Source organism: Phasianus colchicus, chromosome 13, assembly GCF_987193195.1.
Source record: "Phasianus colchicus chromosome 13, bPhaCol1.hap1.1, whole genome shotgun sequence".
Classification (NCBI taxonomy): domain Eukaryota; kingdom Metazoa; phylum Chordata; class Aves; order Galliformes; family Phasianidae; genus Phasianus; species Phasianus colchicus.
Window position 1 is genome coordinate 2,790,480 of NC_143448.1, and position 16,362 is coordinate 2,806,841.

A 16,362-nucleotide genomic window follows, 5' to 3' on the forward strand; every position below is an offset into this window, starting at 1 on the left:
TCTCGCTTCCTGTAGTTTAACTGGCACCTAATTGTGGTTTACTGGTCATCGCTGGGCATCATTTGTCATGTGAGCTTTTCATTTCTTCCCTGTTGTAAACATCTGACTTTTTTTTCTTCCTTTAACCACAGCGACAGCGAGATGGAAATGGAGGCTGAGCACTACCCCAATGGAGTCCTGGAAAATTCATCCACCAGGATAATGAATGGCACCTACAAACACGAAGAGATCCTGCAGACAGATGAATCCAGCATGGGTAGGGCCTCAGGCAGGAGAGGCAGTGGGAGATAGAAAGAGCTGGGATCAAGAGTTAAAGTAGTGGTTGGGTCGTGTGGGTTTCTTTCCCAGCCCTGGTGAATGAAGTTCTCGAGATACCAGTTTCACCAGGGAAATAAATCTGTCTCAGAATTGAGACTAGGTTTGACTTTTCATAGTCGTGCAGCAGTGCTGGTGATATTGTAGGCCAGGGAAGGCAATAGGAGTCAAAGGTTTGTTCAGCCCTGATTGTGAATTCCAGCACAGAGCATCCAGGCACTTCTAACACCTGGAGAAATGAACTGAGCTGTAAGACTGACTGATTCCCAGCTGCAAAGGGTCTTTGGCACAGTATGGTCAGCTAGGACTATATTGTTGTGGGTGCTTCAGCCTGGAGGGAGATGTGAATCAACTACATTACCTCTGAAACTTGGAATTCCTCCAATTACTGGTGTCTTATATTTACCAAATATTGGAAAGTTGGTGGTGTTTTGGTATCTCTGAGACCAGAGTTTGTTAGAGCAGGTTTTCTGTGGTGTGTGGAGTACCTTACACACATGAAAGGGTAACGCAGCCGGAGTTGCAGGTTCCCATGATTTTACCAGAGGACTTGATCTGTAGGTAATCCCCAGGCATTAAGCAAAGCTCAGGGTTGCCCTATGAAAAATCCACAGCCCACTATTGTAGTTCAGGACTCAGAAAAAGCCTCTGCTTGGATAAACAGCGTGTAACTGCTCATGAAGGGGAAGGATTTATGGCTAAGGAAGGGCAGCATGCCTCACAGTGAGCAGTGGTGGGGAATGAGACAATTCTTTCTTCTCCCTTGCCTTTCTTCTAGAAGACAGCTGTCCCCAGAGGCAGCTCTGTGGAGGGAACCACGCTGCCACCGAGCGAATGATCCAGTTTGGACGGGAGCTGCAGATGCTGAGTGAACAGCTGTGCAGAGAATACGGGAAGAATACAGTGCACAAAAAGATGCTTCAGGTAAGCCTGGGCCTTATGCTGCCTCACAGCAGTTCTCTGGGCCAGGACTGGGGTTGTGGGTTTCCTTGTAGAGCTCTGGGTGTTCCCCATTTCTGCAGCTGGTGAGGATGAGGGGGCCTACATTGGGGTTGGAGGATGAAATGCAGTGAACCCAGAGGGTCTAGACCCAGTTCTCAGCACAGGAGAGAAGGAATAAAGCACCTGCTGCCTTCCAGGGGTAACTGCATGGTCTTCTTCCCTGCAGGTAGCACTCTGCCTGCCTTCCTGTGCAGAGTGGAGGGAGCACCCTCTTTAATCTACTGTTTTGATGGCCCAGTGCAGTCCCTTGGTGCCAAGAAGAAAAAGGCCATTTCTTTTCAGGAGGCAGGAGCTGTCACATTGGTGATGGCAGGAGATGCCCCAGACAGATTTGGCAGTTTTCCTGTGTGTTCACAGCCGTGCATGACCTTACTGTACCTTTCTGTTCTCTCACACAGGATGCATTTAGCTTGTTAGCTTACTCAGACCCTTGGAACTGCCCTGTTGGTCAACAGCTGGACCCAATCCAGAGGGAACCTGTGTGTGCTGCTCTTAATAGTGCTATTTTGGGTAAGACTTGGTTCTTACATGAGCGCTACCTGCTTGGACATACCTATTCACAGGTGCTGTCCTGTGGCAGGCAAGCCTGTGAGAGTTAGGAGAAATTAGGAAGCACTTGTCTTTAGATTTTGCCTGTCTTTCTCATGCAGGGGACTGAAAAGGCAGGGCTGTAGGGAGGTGGGAGTGAAGCTGCAGAGGATGTGTGCTTCCAACCTGGTCTTGTTTTGGCTCCCTTCCTTGGGTCTTCCTTAGTGCTGCTTCCAAGAAATCTCCATAGGAGAATTTAGCTTACCAAGAAGACAAGATCCTTTGGATGCATTTCCCTGCCCCTCTTCTTTCTTGTTCTGAACACACCTTAATCAGTTTGCTGGCACTAGCAAGACTGTTTTCCATGCTGTTTGGGTTGGCAGAGTTTTGACCTGGCACAATCCTGCTTTCTGGTGGGGAATGCAATTGCTCTTTTGCCACAGCTCACAAATGCAGCAGGTTCCCACAGTGTTAGCTCTAAGTTAGAGGGGACCATAAATTCCTCTGACCTTTGAGGCCACACTGAATGCAGGCAGGCTTTGTATTCCCTTTGAACATACCTGCATGTTCCCATGGTGTGGTGTGCTGGTGGAGCTCAGATACCTGGCTGCCTGGGGCCTGTGGTTGGAATCAGGGCTGGGTTACTGGTGAAGACCCACTTGGTGCAGAGGTCTGGCTATATGTTGGTTATCTTCAGCTAGCAAGCCAGCTCCTTTTTTTTGATGAGTTTTGCTCTCTGTGTCAGCACATACCTGTGGATCCAAGTATGAGCAGTCTCTGTATCCTCAGAGCTGAGTGTTTATGGCTGCTCTTCCAGACACAGGCAATCTTCAGGCATGTTCTTTGGCCTAACAGCTTGTCCTTTATTCTCCTGTCTTGAACCTGGTGATAGATTGCTCTGATGGAAGTCTTGCACTTGCAGTCAGTGAGTTGCCCTTCCATTGCTGACCATCCTGCCATCTCCAGCTACAGAAGAACCCATGGTGGAATAGAGTGAAGTGATAGTAAGGTTATAACCTGCCACCAAGCTGCAAGAAAGGAGAATTGAGTGTGCCAGAAGGAGATTTAGGAATTATCTTCTTGGGGAAGGAACTGCTTGATGGGCGAATCTGTGAGAGTTCTTTTCTGTCTGAGTAAAGGAACAGACATGTTAGGATTTGGGAAAGAGAGTCCCTTTCCTTGACAGTTAACATGGCCAAGTGTGCATCAGGGGGCTCAGTTCCAGCCTCTGTTTGACCAGTGCTTGGAAAGCCCAGATGAGGCTCTTAGGGATGTCTCCAGAGAGAAATGACAAGCAGTGTCTGGGCATCCTCTGATGCACATCTTAACTACAGCAGCTGAGGATTCCCTTTTACAAACCTAGCAAAAATGACATTGAAAAAAAGTGGTGACCAGTGAGTGAGTTTGTCTAGATCGTGGACTACTGCACAGATTCACATATGGAGGAGAGGGAGCAGCTGCCTCTCCCTTAGAGCTGATTTCTCCCACCTTTCCTTATTCTCCGATGCTCTGATCTCTCACACTTTGAGGGTTTTCTGGCAGACACAGAGGCGACGCTGCTGTTTTCTTGCCGTGGACAACTTTGAGAAAGCAGCACTTTCTAAAAGGCCCCGTTGAGTGGTGTCCCTGTGGGTGGGCAGGTCTGTGTGGGGTATGCTCAGGAGCAGTGCAGAGCCAGCATAACTCAGGAGTTCCTGCCTTCTAGAGCCAGGGATGCTCAGCCTGGTGCCCAGGAGGGACCTGCAGGTGAGCCAGCGTGTGGCCGAGGCGCCTCTTCTAAACAAATTTCTCTTTTTGCCCCCACAGAATCTCAGAACCTGCCAAAGCAGCCCCCACTGATGCTTGCCCTGGGCCAGGCCTCGGAGTGTTTGCGACTCATGGCTCGTGTGGGCTTGGGCTCCTGTTCCTTTGCCAGAGTAGACGACTATTTGCACTAGCCACCAGAGCAGGATGGAGCTGACATCGTCGAGTGCTGCCCTTCACCCTCCGTTGCTGCCACTACAACGCCACCTCGTCTGTAGCCTGAGCTCCCACCAACACCCCCTCTAGCACACACACACACTGCCTGTGAAAGGATCTATTCCCTCACCACGTGGCCATTCCTGACCCAGGAGTGACTGGCAGACCTGACCTGTCTCCCCGCCACCGCTGCGGCTCCGGCGGCACTCAGTATTTCGCTGGTTATTCTAATGTAGCGCCTTCCAATGTAGGGATTTCTCTTTGTTTTGATTTGAGTTGTTTCTCATGGATCCACCAGTATTTTATCTGGAGAGTTTCGCTGAGCTGGTTTCTGCTGATTTACGGAGGAAGCTCGTGGAGTTGGTGACGCCTTGTTCTCTTCTTCCCTCCCTCCTCCATCCGTGCACATGCAACATCATCTTCTGTGCTAGTTACCTGAACTCTTCTCGCAGTGGCAGTTCAGAGGGATTTATTTTTTTTTTTTAATTTTATTTGAATCCTGTTTATTAAAAAGGTCTCTTCCACCTCCACAAAGTCATTGATGTATTTATTGCCCAGAGACTTGGGCCCAACCATGCACTTCCCACATCCCCGCAGTGAGGTGCATCCTGTCCTATGCTAACCATGGGAATTGGATTTGGAGGAACTCGGTCTTTCCTGTCTCTGTGAGTAGGAAAAGTAGAAGATTTGGCATTGCCTTTGTCAGTGGCTGCATGCTAGGAACATCTCAGCCTCTGAGAAATGGGTAAATCTGGCAGCTAAGAGGGACAGGGCTAACCAATGTGAAGTCTCCTGCTATACTGATGATGGTAAGGAAGAGCTGTGGGTGCTGCCAAGTTGGGCTGTTGGTTTTTGTGCTGCATCACAAAATCCCTGTTTTTCTCCATGCAGAAGGGCTCTGCTACTAAGACTCTATACAATAGTATGTAGTGAATGATCACTGCTACATTCTATTGTTTTGAGATGACTGATTTGAAATGTGCTCAGCCTTGCAGGGTGCAAATGCTCAGATCAGGTTGCAGGTTGGGATCAGTGCCATCTTTTTACCCACTTAGAAAGGAAGGGCAATATTTCTTTGAGGATTAAGAATGCAATTTTAGTTCCAGGTCCAAAAGTGACCAGCAAGGATCTGTGGGTGAGTAACCTCCAGGTAAGATGGACGTGGTAATGTGTCACTGCTGGGACTTTGAGTGCTGCTAAGGCTTTGGTATTCAAACCATTTGCCAGCAAGTATTTTTAAGTATATTTTGTGCTGGTCTACCATGTGAGAAAGAAAGTTGGTGCCAGAACTCTGCCACTGAGCTGAGAGCTCTGAGAGTTCACTGCATTTACAGAGGTAATTTGGAGTCATCCCCATCCCTGGAGGTGCCCAAGGCCACGGGTGGGCTCTGAGCAGCCTGAGCTGGTGGAGCACCCAGCCCAGGGCAGGGGTTGGGGTGGATGGGCTTTAAGGTCCCTTTCAACCCAACCATGCTGTGATTTGCTGCTGGAGCATGAAGTTTGAAATAAAGGCAGAGCAGGGGACCAAGTGTCCCCTGGAGCCACTGGTGGCTTTTCCATTTGGATGATTCCTGTGCTGTTGGCTGTCATTTAGCTCATTGCTGTCTGGCTGCAGTCAGACTTCTCTTCCATCTGTGCAGCAGCACCATCTTTGTTTCCTTCTGAGTTTTCTGTTCCTTCTTTATGGGGTAGTTTTTGGTTCCTTTTAGTCAAACCGTTGTCATGGCTCACTCTTGGTCTCCCAGTGAAGCTGTGCTGAGTGTCCCTGGTGGTGGCAGGGCTGGGTGCCTCCTGCCACCAACGTTGTGCATCATGCAGCCTATAGCCATGGTTTTTTGTGCAAAAGCCTCCTGGACATTGAGTTCTTGTGGTTGCTCCTTCATGGTTTGCCTTTTGGAACCTTGTTATGATATCAGTGAGAGTTGATGATTGGGTTGTGGAAGTCATTTAAAAAAAAAAAAAAAAAGAATGAAGTAAGAACGAAAGTCTTTAATTTTGAGCGTGGCTACAACATAAGCAGAGCCTTCATACAAGCTCAGAAATGATTTTTAAAAGTGATTTGGGATTTCTCATTTCAAGTGCCTCATGCTTTGCTGAGAAACAGATGAATTGAGTGAGGGAGGCCTTAAGAACAGCCCAGCTGAGACTCAGCTTTGTCTGGGCAGCCCCTCAGTGTCACTTCCCATGGGAGTCCTTTGCTAGAGCCATATGGGTGGCTGTGTAGCCACTAGCAGGACCTGCTGGCATCTCTTCTCCTGGGGGGGGTGGCCAGATCTCAACCCTGCCCCCATATGGTTCTATTGGACACAGGACCTCCATCCCATGAGGCTGGCTGGCATGGAGCTTGTTCTGCTCACCGGTCAGGATAAGTGCACATGGTGAAAATCTCCTGAGTTGCAGCCCTGCATACATCATGAGCTTTGTTTTGAGGTCTGCAAAGTGGCTGTTTTTCTGAGAACTTGTGAGAAATGGGGACCTGCAGGCTCTGGTGAGCACTCAGCTGCACTGCCCTGAGCTGAGCACCAGGGGATGGAGGTCTGACTGATGGAGGTGGTGACCAACACAAGAATGGCCCCTTCCACAAGCATTACTTCTTATGATTGTGCACACCCAGATTATCCCTATCTGCCCAGTTTCCTTCTGGTTTTGTTGTTTTGTCATATTTTGATGATTTCTTTCTTGCTGTGACGTTTCTGCCTGTCCTCCAGTTGTGCCCTGATCTGCCTCCCAGTCTCATTAAGGCCTCATTACCAACTCGAGACTCCCTCAAACAACTGCCAGCAATTAGAGCTGGTTTAATCAGCTCTGGGGGGTTGAATTTACCATTTCTCCCCGTGGGTGTGAGGCACAGGGAACAGTCTCCTCATCAAAGCACACCTGGTTGGGTTGCTGTGGTGCTGCTTCGTTACCAGTCTTAACACTCAGGTAACACCACAGGGCAGAGGCTGACAGAGGGTGTGTTGGTGGGGGACTGGGGGCCATGGCAGGTCTGGGGAGGAGAAGAGAGCAGCTGAGGGCTTCCTCTGAGCAGCAGCCCCACCTGCTCCCCATTGCCCTTCCTTGGATTTGGAGAAGAGGAGCTCCTTTTCCTCCAGGAGGAAGGGAGGCTTTGCTCCTGCACACAAAGCAGTGGGATTTGCACTCACAGAAACATTCCTGGAGTCCATGCAAAGCTCTGTTTGCATGCTGAGTTCCCCTGTTGGCATCCTAGGACTGCTGTGACACACAGACCCCTCTGTGCGGGTCTTTGGCCATTTCCTTCCTCCGTGAGCATCAACGTGGAGAAAAGGAGAAACCAGGGCACGTTTGAGGATAATAAGGATGTGCAAGAAAACGTTCAACACAGAAGCATGGTCACTCTTATAGACAAAGGACATCACACAGGTGAACACTTCCATTGGGATGCTTCCATGCTGTGGCTCTCCAGCCAGGACCCAGCAATGCCAGGCACAGAGCTGCCTGCAGCACAGCGAACTCAAAACTCAGGTATGAACTGCTTGGCTGGAGCTGGGGAACGAGGGCTGCAGCAAAGCAGATTGCCACATTTGTCAGCACCGTTGGAGGGTTTCCTCCTCTCTGGCACAACGTCAGCTACGTGGACGTTCCACACATTGTGCACATTGGTTCAGTCTAAGCGTAGTAGTTGTGAATTAAGTTATCTGATGCTTCGCATGAAAACTTCAAAAAAAAAACACAAAAAAACAACCAACAACAAAATGAGGGGGGGGGGGGGATTTTAATTAAGAAAATATACTGGAAATATGGCAAAGAAATCAACATTCTGCTGTATATTGACAGAATTATTTTTATTAAAATACACATCCATGTGCAAGCGCTCGTGTGAAGCTGTGTGCTTTGTGGGTCTCTGCAGAAGAATGGGCCCAGTGCAGGGGGAGCTTCGGGTCTGCAGGAGCTTCTGGTTGACTCTGGGGTCACAGAAACAGAGCCACACAACAGCCTGAGGTGGAGGGACCAACTCTGAATGCTGACACAGATGGAGGGGGGAATGGAGTCAGATCCTGCAACCACATCACAGAATGGTTTGGGTCGGAAGGGACCTCAAGGATCATAAAGCTCCAACCCCCTGCTGCAGGCAGGGCCACCAACCTCCACATTTCATAGCAGCCCAGGCCCCCATCCAACCTGGCCTTGAACACCTCCAGGGATGGACGGGGCATCCACAGCCTCTCTGGGCAGCTGTTCCAGCACCTCACCACTCTCATAGTACAGAACTTCCCCCTGACATCCAACCTAAATCTCCCCTCCCTCAACTTAAAGCCATTTCCCCTTGTCCTGCTGTTATCTGCCCTTTCAAAGAGTTGATTCCCCTTGTGTTTATAGGCTCCCTTTATGTACTGGAAAGGCTGCAATGAGGTCACCCCACAGTCTTCATATCACAGGGTGTGCTGCAGCTCCCGGGTGGCACGGGGACACTGGGGCCATGGCAGCAGGGGAGCTGAGTCTGGATCTGATCCCAGGTCAGGAGGGGCATGGACTGAAAGCAGCACCCAGCTTCTACACCAAGATCTACAGCTGGGGACCCACGTGGGGTGGCAATGAGAGGGAGCATGGGATGGGATGAGGAAGGGCAGGGCTTCTCAGAGAAGCAGAAAACAAGAGTTCCTTGAACTTACGTCTTTATGGCTTCCCTGGAAGAAGAAAGGAGAAGAAAAATCAAATGTGCTGATGACACTGTTATGGAAGAGGTGGTCAGCAGCCCATTGGACTGGCAGCCCAGGTGGCACAACCCAGAGCCATCAAGGCTATCAGCTCCCAGCACAGCTTTAAAGTTATTTCCAGCTCTTCTTCACCTTTCCACAGATTCCAATGCTGCTTTTCTTCTGGAAAAGGATTGTGCAGTCAGCCTCTGCTCCCAGGTAACAGCAATAGAAAGAGAGCTGGCAGCCTCACGTGGTGCCAGGGGAGGTTCAGGCTGGGTATGAGGAACAATTTCATCTCCGAAATAGCAGACATGGCTGCTTGGTGACAGCATCTTTGCAAACACACCCCATGGAGCTCCCCTGCAGCTCCCTCCTCTGCATCTGCAAAGCACACAGCCCTCTCTCTGCAAAACCACTGCTGTGACTCGGATTCGAACCGAGGTTGCTGCGGCCACAACGCAGAGTACTAACCACTATACGATCACAGCTGCACATGGAAGGCACTGCACAGATGGAGCAAAGGGAAGAGAGAGCCAAGGGTCAGGAGCACTGCAAAATACTGCAGCTACTTCCATTGAATCTGACATTGATCCGTTAGGATCACAAAAGCAGAAGCAAATATTTCACTACTTTTGTTTTCGTTGTTAATTTTCAAACAAAGTCCTGCTACAGATAAATCCTAACGCTATAATACATTCTATATATCTGTCCCAAGACAATCCCTGTTCATTCAGTGCATCCCACGCAAAAGCTTGGTCATTATGCCTTATTGGGGTTGTAGGAGCCATCTGCCTGGACTTCATGCTTGTCCCTCCCAGAACCACTCTGGGATCTCCTCATTCTTGCAGATGTTATGGGCATCCATGGTCCTTCTGCAGCCTTGCCCCTCTGCTTCCCTGGAGATGCTGCAGGGGAAGGAGGTGCTGAGAGATGGCGATGGCAGTCACATCCCTGGACTTGGACTGCGGGCCATGGCCTGCAAGCCAGCCTCCATCACCTGGATGATCTGCCTCCTCTTCCATTCAGGCATCCTGATGGAGGCCGTTGGGGCAAAGCCCTGTCCACAGCAATGGCACTGTGCACACACTGCTGTGCAGGCCATGTTGGTCTGGGTGCTGGACTTCTGGGCCTGTCGGTTGCTCTGCAGGGCTGCCCTGCCCCAACACAGCTCACCAGGGTGGCCGCTCCCTGCCAAGGTGCTTCTCGTGACACTGCAGCTTCATGGCACGGATGTGGAGCTCCAGCATCTCATGCTGCTCCTCGGGCATGAAGGTGCTCTCCTGGCTGGGGAATACACAGGCATGGGTCGACTGTGTGCTCTCAAGGAGTGCATTGAGCAGGCAGTGCATGCCCCAAGTTTCTTCTGTGATGCTGCAGCAGTCCCAGTCCTTTGGGGTTTGTGTGGTGTATAATCAATGAAAATTATATAAAGGAATATTATATAATCAAATAATATTAAGATGCTATAATAATGAAATAAGCAAGAGAGTTAGGCACAGCGAGACAAAGAGAATAAATAGGAGGCTTACCCAAGTCGTGGGCTCGCTCAGGAAACTCCAGTGGAGTGGATCTTCCAAAGACAGAAAGATCCTTCCCCACTGGTAGTCAGCTCTTAAATGGGTCTAGGAGAGGTGCAGCCAGGCTCCACCCCTTCCTGCAGCACAGGTGAATTGCTTTCACCTGTGCTCCCAGGGCTGCCTCATTGCTCGCCTCAGGTGACTAATCAGAGGTTCAGGCCGCGACTCAGCAGTTCCCATACATGTGGTGATGCGTAGAGCTTTTTCATGGAGCGCAGCACTACCCCAGGGAAGGATTTCAGCTTTATCTGGAGGCATTTTCTGGTGGCATGGAACAGAATCTTGCTGCGCACCTCCTTCTTCAGCTGCAGTTTGGAGCATGGGACAGGCACTGCAGCACGGTTGTGGCTCCCATCCCTGACTCTGCCCCCACTTGAGCCCATTGGCACATCTGCTAAAGAAAGCATTTAGTAACTCCGTCTTCTCCATACCTTCTGACACCAGGGCTCCCACCTCATCACAGGCCTACATTGCCTCCAGCGTTAGTTTTATCTGCAGTGCATTTCAAGAACCCTTTTCTGACATCCTTGACCGCTCTTGCAAGTTTTCATTCTACAGAGCCCATAGCTTTCCTAGTTGCCCTCCTACACCCTCTGACAACAGTCCTATATTCCTTCCAAGCAGCCAGCCCCTTCTTCCATGACCTGCAGACTCTCCTATTCCACTTGAGTTTGCCCAGCAGTTCCATTTAACCATGCACATCTTCCTTGTCTTCCTACCTCTTGAGCTTGGAAGAAGTGGCCCTGGAATGTTAACCAACTATCTTGGCCCCCTTCAAGTACCCTGTCTCATGGGATTTCCCCCAGAAATTGCTTGAAAAGGCCAAAGTTGGCCTTACTGAAGACCAGGGTGGTGATTCTACTTAACATTCTGTTTTGCCACATGAGATCCTGAGCTCCATCATCTCACGGTTGCTGCAACCAAGGTTGCCACCAAACTTCACTGCTTCAACCAGACCCTCCTCCTTGTTAGTGAGAACAAGATCCAGCAGCACTCCTCTCCCACTTGGCTCACCCACTATTAGCATCACAAAGTTTACATCAGCGCACTCGAGGAACCTCCCAGACTGGTTGACTCCGCGGAGGGCTGGCTGAGCAGGTCTTCCAGTAAATAGCAGGGTAGCTAAAATCTCCCCTGATAACCAGGGCCTGTAATTGCAAGGCTGCTACCTGCTCCTTTTGTCTCTCCACACTTGTCCCTCCCGGAGTCACTTTGTGGCCTCCGCATCCTTGCTTATGCAGTGGGCATCTGTGGTCCCTCTGCTGCCTTGCTCTTCTGTGGGCGACGAGGGGAAGGAGGTGGGGAGCAGGTGGGGATCTCCGTCACATCCCTGGTTTCTGATTGCAGGCCAGGACCTGCAGGCCAGATTCTTTTCCAGTTGGGAATCATGATGGGGGCTGGCGGGGCAAAGCACAGTGCTGAGTTGTGCAGGCACAGCTGTGATGAGCTGGCTGTTGTCCTCCTGGGCTTCTCAATTGGTCTCAAGGGCTGCCTGGCTTCTGTCCTGCCCCAACATGGCTTGCTGGGATGGCTGCTCCCTCCAACGTACTCCCTGTGGTCTTGCAGCTTCTTGGCACAAATGTGGAGCTCCAGCATCTCATGCTGCTCCTCAGGAACGAACTTGGGTTCCCAGCTGGGGAAGAACATGGGCACAGGTCGGGAGCGTGCTGTCAGCAAGGCCACCAGGCTGGCAATGTGTGCCCCAGGCTGCTTCCATGAGGCTGCAGCAGCCCTGGTCCTCTGCAGCTCACAAATCATGGGGACTGGTGCAGCTTTTTCACGGAGCACCGCACTATGCTGTGGAGGCATTTCGGCTTTATCTACAGGCATTTTCTGGTGGTGTGGAACATGAGCTCAGGGGATACATGGGGTGATGACATCACTTTCCCCTGCAGCCAGCAGCATCGCCTGCAGCACAGCGAGGGCTGCCTCTGTCTTGGGCGATCAGCCTTGGCAGCAAAGGGTGACCATGCAGCAGCACCTCTTCCTGGGACTGCTGCACAGTTGCAGGCAGAGCCCACAGGGCAATTGCCAGAGTTTTCCGAGCCACATGCTTCTTTAGAGCCAAACTGGCTTCCAAGCCCTGCTTGAATCCAGAGCAACAAGAGGGACTCCTCGAGGACTCCTCCATCAGATGTCAGGGGGACATTGCTGAGAATCTTGGTGGGCTTTGGTCTTCAGCTCAAGGACACATGAGACCATGTGCCTGCTCACATGGCTCAGATGCTGCTGCACATCTCCACCATCTCCACCACTGCCATCTCCAGCGACCACCCTGCAGGTACAGAAGCCTCCCTTCCCTGCAGCTCCCTCCTCTTCATTTGCGAAGTGCTGTCTGTGCACAGCCTGACCACTGCAAAACCACTGCAGTGACTCGGATTCAGACCGAGGTTGCTGTGGTCACAACACAGACTGCTCACCACTATAGAATCATGGCTGCACTCAGAGAGGCCTCGCCACCGCACTGTCCCCTCCCTCCAGCATGGAACAGACTACATAGCCCTGCCCTTTTATCTGGGTGGCAGCTTCAGCTGGGCCTGGATGCTGCTGCTGGTGCCTCAGCAACATGGATTGGGCTCTGACGCTGCTTTGTAAAGCTCTGCAGAAGTTGGGGTGACAGCCAGGGACTGAGGCTGCTGCAAAGAATGATATGCTAGGGATGTGAGGCCAGGAAACAGGACGGCATATGGGGATGAGACTATAATACAAGCAAGTATACATTCAGAGTAGTTCCAGCCAGGGCTATGGGTGTGCTCAGAGCCTCTCAGTCCACTGTACTCCCTCCCTGCCCAAACCACATGAGACCAACAAGGCTTCAGAGGCAATGGACAAAGCTCCCGAAGAAGAGCATAGACCGAGAGAGAAAAGGACACCATCCCTCTTTAGTGTGTGAAATAAACCTTTATTTCGGAGCTGTGTTCTGCAGGTGGGAGCTGGCAGGGCTGCAGCACCTCGGGATGTACTGCCCTGCAGGGCTCTGGGGAGTCACTGCCATCTGTCAGCATCGGGGACCTCCGCAGGAGGCTGAGTGTAAATCTTCCCATCAGGAAGCTGTGATCTTCGACTTGGGTGTTCTCTCTGCATCACACAGCTTGAGGCTCCTTCTTTTTCTGAAGATGCTTAATTGCTTTCTTCACCCAAGGTGCGTTTGGTTTTGCACAGACCTTCATCCCGCTCTTTGTCTCAAACCTGCCAAAACGAAAGGCGAAGGTTGATGAGAAACAGCTGTCAGCACCGTCTTGTGCTCTTCTCCTCTCCTCCCTTCTCTGCACACCTTTTCCCTTTTCTCTTTGTCTCTACAGCAGGCACGTGGTGCCCTATGAGCATGCTGTCCCGCAGCCTCTAGATCCTATGCAGATCCTTTGGGAGCCCCTCTAGATTCATGGTCTTATAGCCTTGCCCCATAGAGGTGACCAGAGAGTCGTGTCTTCCCCTCTCTGTGCTGCAGACAGACTCTGCCACAAGCCATCCTTTAGATGGAGGCCATGCAGATTTGTCACCAGATGAAGCAGAGGGAAGGCACATACAGTGTCCCACTAGATAGCACGGTGGTAGGGAAATTGCCAGGACTTACACAATTGCTTTCAGAGGACAGTCACTGGAAGTCTCATAGAAATTCTTCAGCACTTCAAGCCGGAGTGCAGCTTTTGCGAGTGTGAAACAGCATTCTGAAGGTGCATATGGGGCTGGAGAAGAGAGAGAGAGAGACTGAGAACGCAGGCTTTGGAAAGCAGTCTTTCAGACCTATCCCCATAAGAAGGCTGATGAACACAACGTCCCCCAAATCCTGCAGCTGCCACCTTAAGGAGTGCTGGGTGAGCTCCTCCTGCAGCAGGATGGTGCCCCAACAGCCCCATGCTGAAGCCAGCCAGCCCAGGGTATCCCATCCCAATCAGGAGCCCTCGGGGCTGCCCCGTCCCTGCTGGGCTTCCCCATCCTCCCCATTGGGACATCCCCAGCCCTGAGCAGGGCTCTGGCAGCCTCACCTGTGGAGCTGTGCTGGGAGATGCTGAGGAGCAGCAGGAGCAGCAGGAGCGGCTTCGTGCTGAGCATTGCAGCTGTACGTGGGCTCTTCTTTAATGCAGTGCTGCTGTGCCTCTCCTGAGGAGCTCTGTAATCTCAGCAGGGAGCTGCTGCAATTTATCCTCTCCAGCACCTCCCCATTTTAGCTATTTTTTCCGATGAATTTCTAGTGAAAGCCCTGTGTGTTTTCTTAGAGCTAGGGGATTTACGTGTCACGTGGCAGCTCTCAGGCTGCAGACAGAGATGATCCCTAGAAAGAAAGGACAAACAGACTCCAGCCACTTCTCTGTAAGTGGAGTCTGGCCTGTGGGAAAGCCACAAAGCTGGAAGTGAAATCCTCCCCTACGGCAGCAGAGAGCAAAGGCCTTCAAAACCCACTGAGAGTGATTTTGTGGTGACAAGAAAGGCAATGCTGTGTTTTATGCACAAAGTCATTTATTGGCCTGAGAGCCAGAAAAGTGTTAAGGAGAAAGCGTGGATCGTCTGGAGTCTTGCTTTTGAACATAAAAAATCCCCCCTCCATAATGCAAGGGTGCAAGGACACCTGGGGGCAGATGAACTCTCCCTTGTAGAGTGGTCTCTGCTGCTCAGTCTGCATCCCTTAGCCACAAGCAGAGCAATGCAGGAGCAGCCTCCCCATGTTGGGTTTTCCTGTGCCATGCTCCTTCCAGCTGCCCCACCCCAAAGGAAGCTCATGGCAAGAGATGCCATCAACTCCTGTGCCATTGGGACCTAAAGGATGAACTTGCCACTCTTTCAGTGCAGGGATTTGGGCTCGATGTTTGCCTTTCTGGTGTCCTTTAGGGCCAGAACCTAATAGCAGATTGGAGGTGGTCAGCAGATGCAGAGCAGGACACACTCCCCCTCTGAGCCCAGGAGCCTCTGAGCCCTTGAGTGTGTGGCCAGCAGCATGAGGATGCACCCACTTCACCAATCCTCAATATGGAAACAGCCACAGCTTGGGGCACCACATCACTGCCTGTACTCGTATCCTGCTGTGAACACGCATGTGGGGATGGAGTTTGATGATCTTGGTCCCTTCCAACCCAAGCTGTTCCATGATTCCACGTGTCTGTGCACATCTCCCTGTGCCGAAATCACTCGGAAGGAGAAGATGCTGGATAAAATTTGAACAGCTGTCAGGGGTCTCCAGTTGGCCAGAGCATTGAGGAAACTCTGTCTGCTCCTTTCTTCATTAACAACTCTGCAAAATCACTCAAAGGGCTAAAAACACCCAAAGCAACATTCTGTCATGCCATATGTGAAGGACCCTAGTAGGGAATCTTGAAAAACCCAGCAACCCTAGGAGCACAAGGTAGGCTGGACTAAAAATAACGTGTTTCTAAATAGGTCATATAACCCTATATACAACAGTGCTGTTCCTCCTGGCTTGTGTTCAACCCAGCAACTCAACATCTCCATGGGCTGCAACGAGTTCCCCATGCTACTGATCCCCAAAAGCATCTTTCCATCCTCCCACAGGCTTTGTGAGTCCTACCTTCCCTTCTCAGCCATTTCCCCATCTCTGATGTGCCCCGAGCAAGAAGGAAGCATTTTGGGGACTTTGCTACAAGCCCGTGGCATGCCTCAAGCTGGGCTGGAGTTTTCTCAGCCAAATGTGGAAGGGAGGACAGCAGGCACAGGGACACCCACACAGGGCTCTGGATGGAGCAAACCTGAGGAAGTCAGCAAAACAAAGCAGGATCTGTGCTTGTTTTTCTGGCACTGCTTCCTCTTCCTCAGGTTTTCAAGTCACCCCTATCACAGTTAAACAATGCACAACTCCCTGGAAATGCTTTGATGTTTATTCCTTAGGGTTTTTTTGGAAGGCAAAAGCTGGTGTGCAATCATGAAGTGAGGGATGCTGGAAAGTCCCGCAGTTGGCTAACATTCCCTTTCCTTTGAACAGGCAAAGGAGAATTTGCTTGTTTACATGAAAAATAAACAGCATTATCTTAATTTGGTACCATGGAACATGGTTAAGTGGGTAATACTGGTGTTAAGTGTGCAGTTGGACTAGATCTTGGAAGTCTTTTCCAACCGTGGTGACGCTATGATTCTGCAAAAGGAGGAAGAGGGGAGCTTGGGGACACCTCAGGTGCAAGGTTTACCAGCACCTGTATCACTGTGGGGAAGGATTTGGGCATAACAAGCCCAAATGGGGTTTCAGCAGATAATTGTGCTCTGCTGGAAAAACACAGTTGGGAGCAGCCATGCAGTTGTCACATTCTCTGTGACCCCAGCTCTGTTTTGAATCATGACAGCTCCTTAGAGGCTGGAAAGTTTTAAAGGAGGAA

The 16,362-nt window shown here is 50.9% G+C and overlaps 2 protein-coding genes and 1 non-coding gene across 7 annotated transcripts in view; 1 reads left to right on the forward strand and 2 right to left on the reverse strand.

Annotated features, from left to right (window-relative positions):
• The window catches only part of RANBP10 (RAN binding protein 10), a 55,616-nt gene extending 49,843 nt beyond the window's left edge, over positions 1-5,773 (forward strand). For 4 of the 5 annotated variants that reach the window (XM_031615217.2, XM_031615219.2, XM_090149808.1 and 1 more), the window contains 4 exons: positions 132-256; positions 1,094-1,239; positions 1,716-1,827; positions 3,652-5,773. In XM_031615217.2, the coding sequence (XP_031471077.1) occupies positions 132-256; positions 1,094-1,239; positions 1,716-1,827; positions 3,652-3,782 (514 nt within the window). In that variant the 3' untranslated portion in view covers positions 3,783-5,773. The remainder of the gene's footprint in view (positions 1-131; positions 257-1,093; positions 1,240-1,715; positions 1,828-3,651) is intronic. The other variant, XM_031615218.2, reaches the window with a different exon arrangement.
• A 3,108-nt stretch (positions 5,774-8,881) lies between these two features.
• TRNAH-GUG (transfer RNA histidin (anticodon GUG)) lies at positions 8,882-8,953 on the reverse strand. Its single transcript has one exon. It is a non-coding gene; the product is annotated as a tRNA-His (tRNA).
• Positions 8,954-12,933: 3,980 nt separating this feature from the next.
• On the reverse strand, positions 12,934-14,196 carry LOC116243834 (monocyte chemotactic protein 1B-like). Its single transcript, XM_031615277.2, has 3 exons — positions 14,029-14,196; positions 13,617-13,728; positions 12,934-13,231 (listed from the first exon to the last, which is right to left on the reverse strand). The coding sequence occupies exons 1-3, from the start codon at positions 14,093-14,095 to the stop codon at positions 13,126-13,128; spliced, it is 285 nt and encodes a 94-aa protein (XP_031471137.1). The 5' UTR covers positions 14,096-14,196; the 3' UTR covers positions 12,934-13,125.
• Between the last annotated feature and the right edge of the window lie 2,166 nt (positions 14,197-16,362).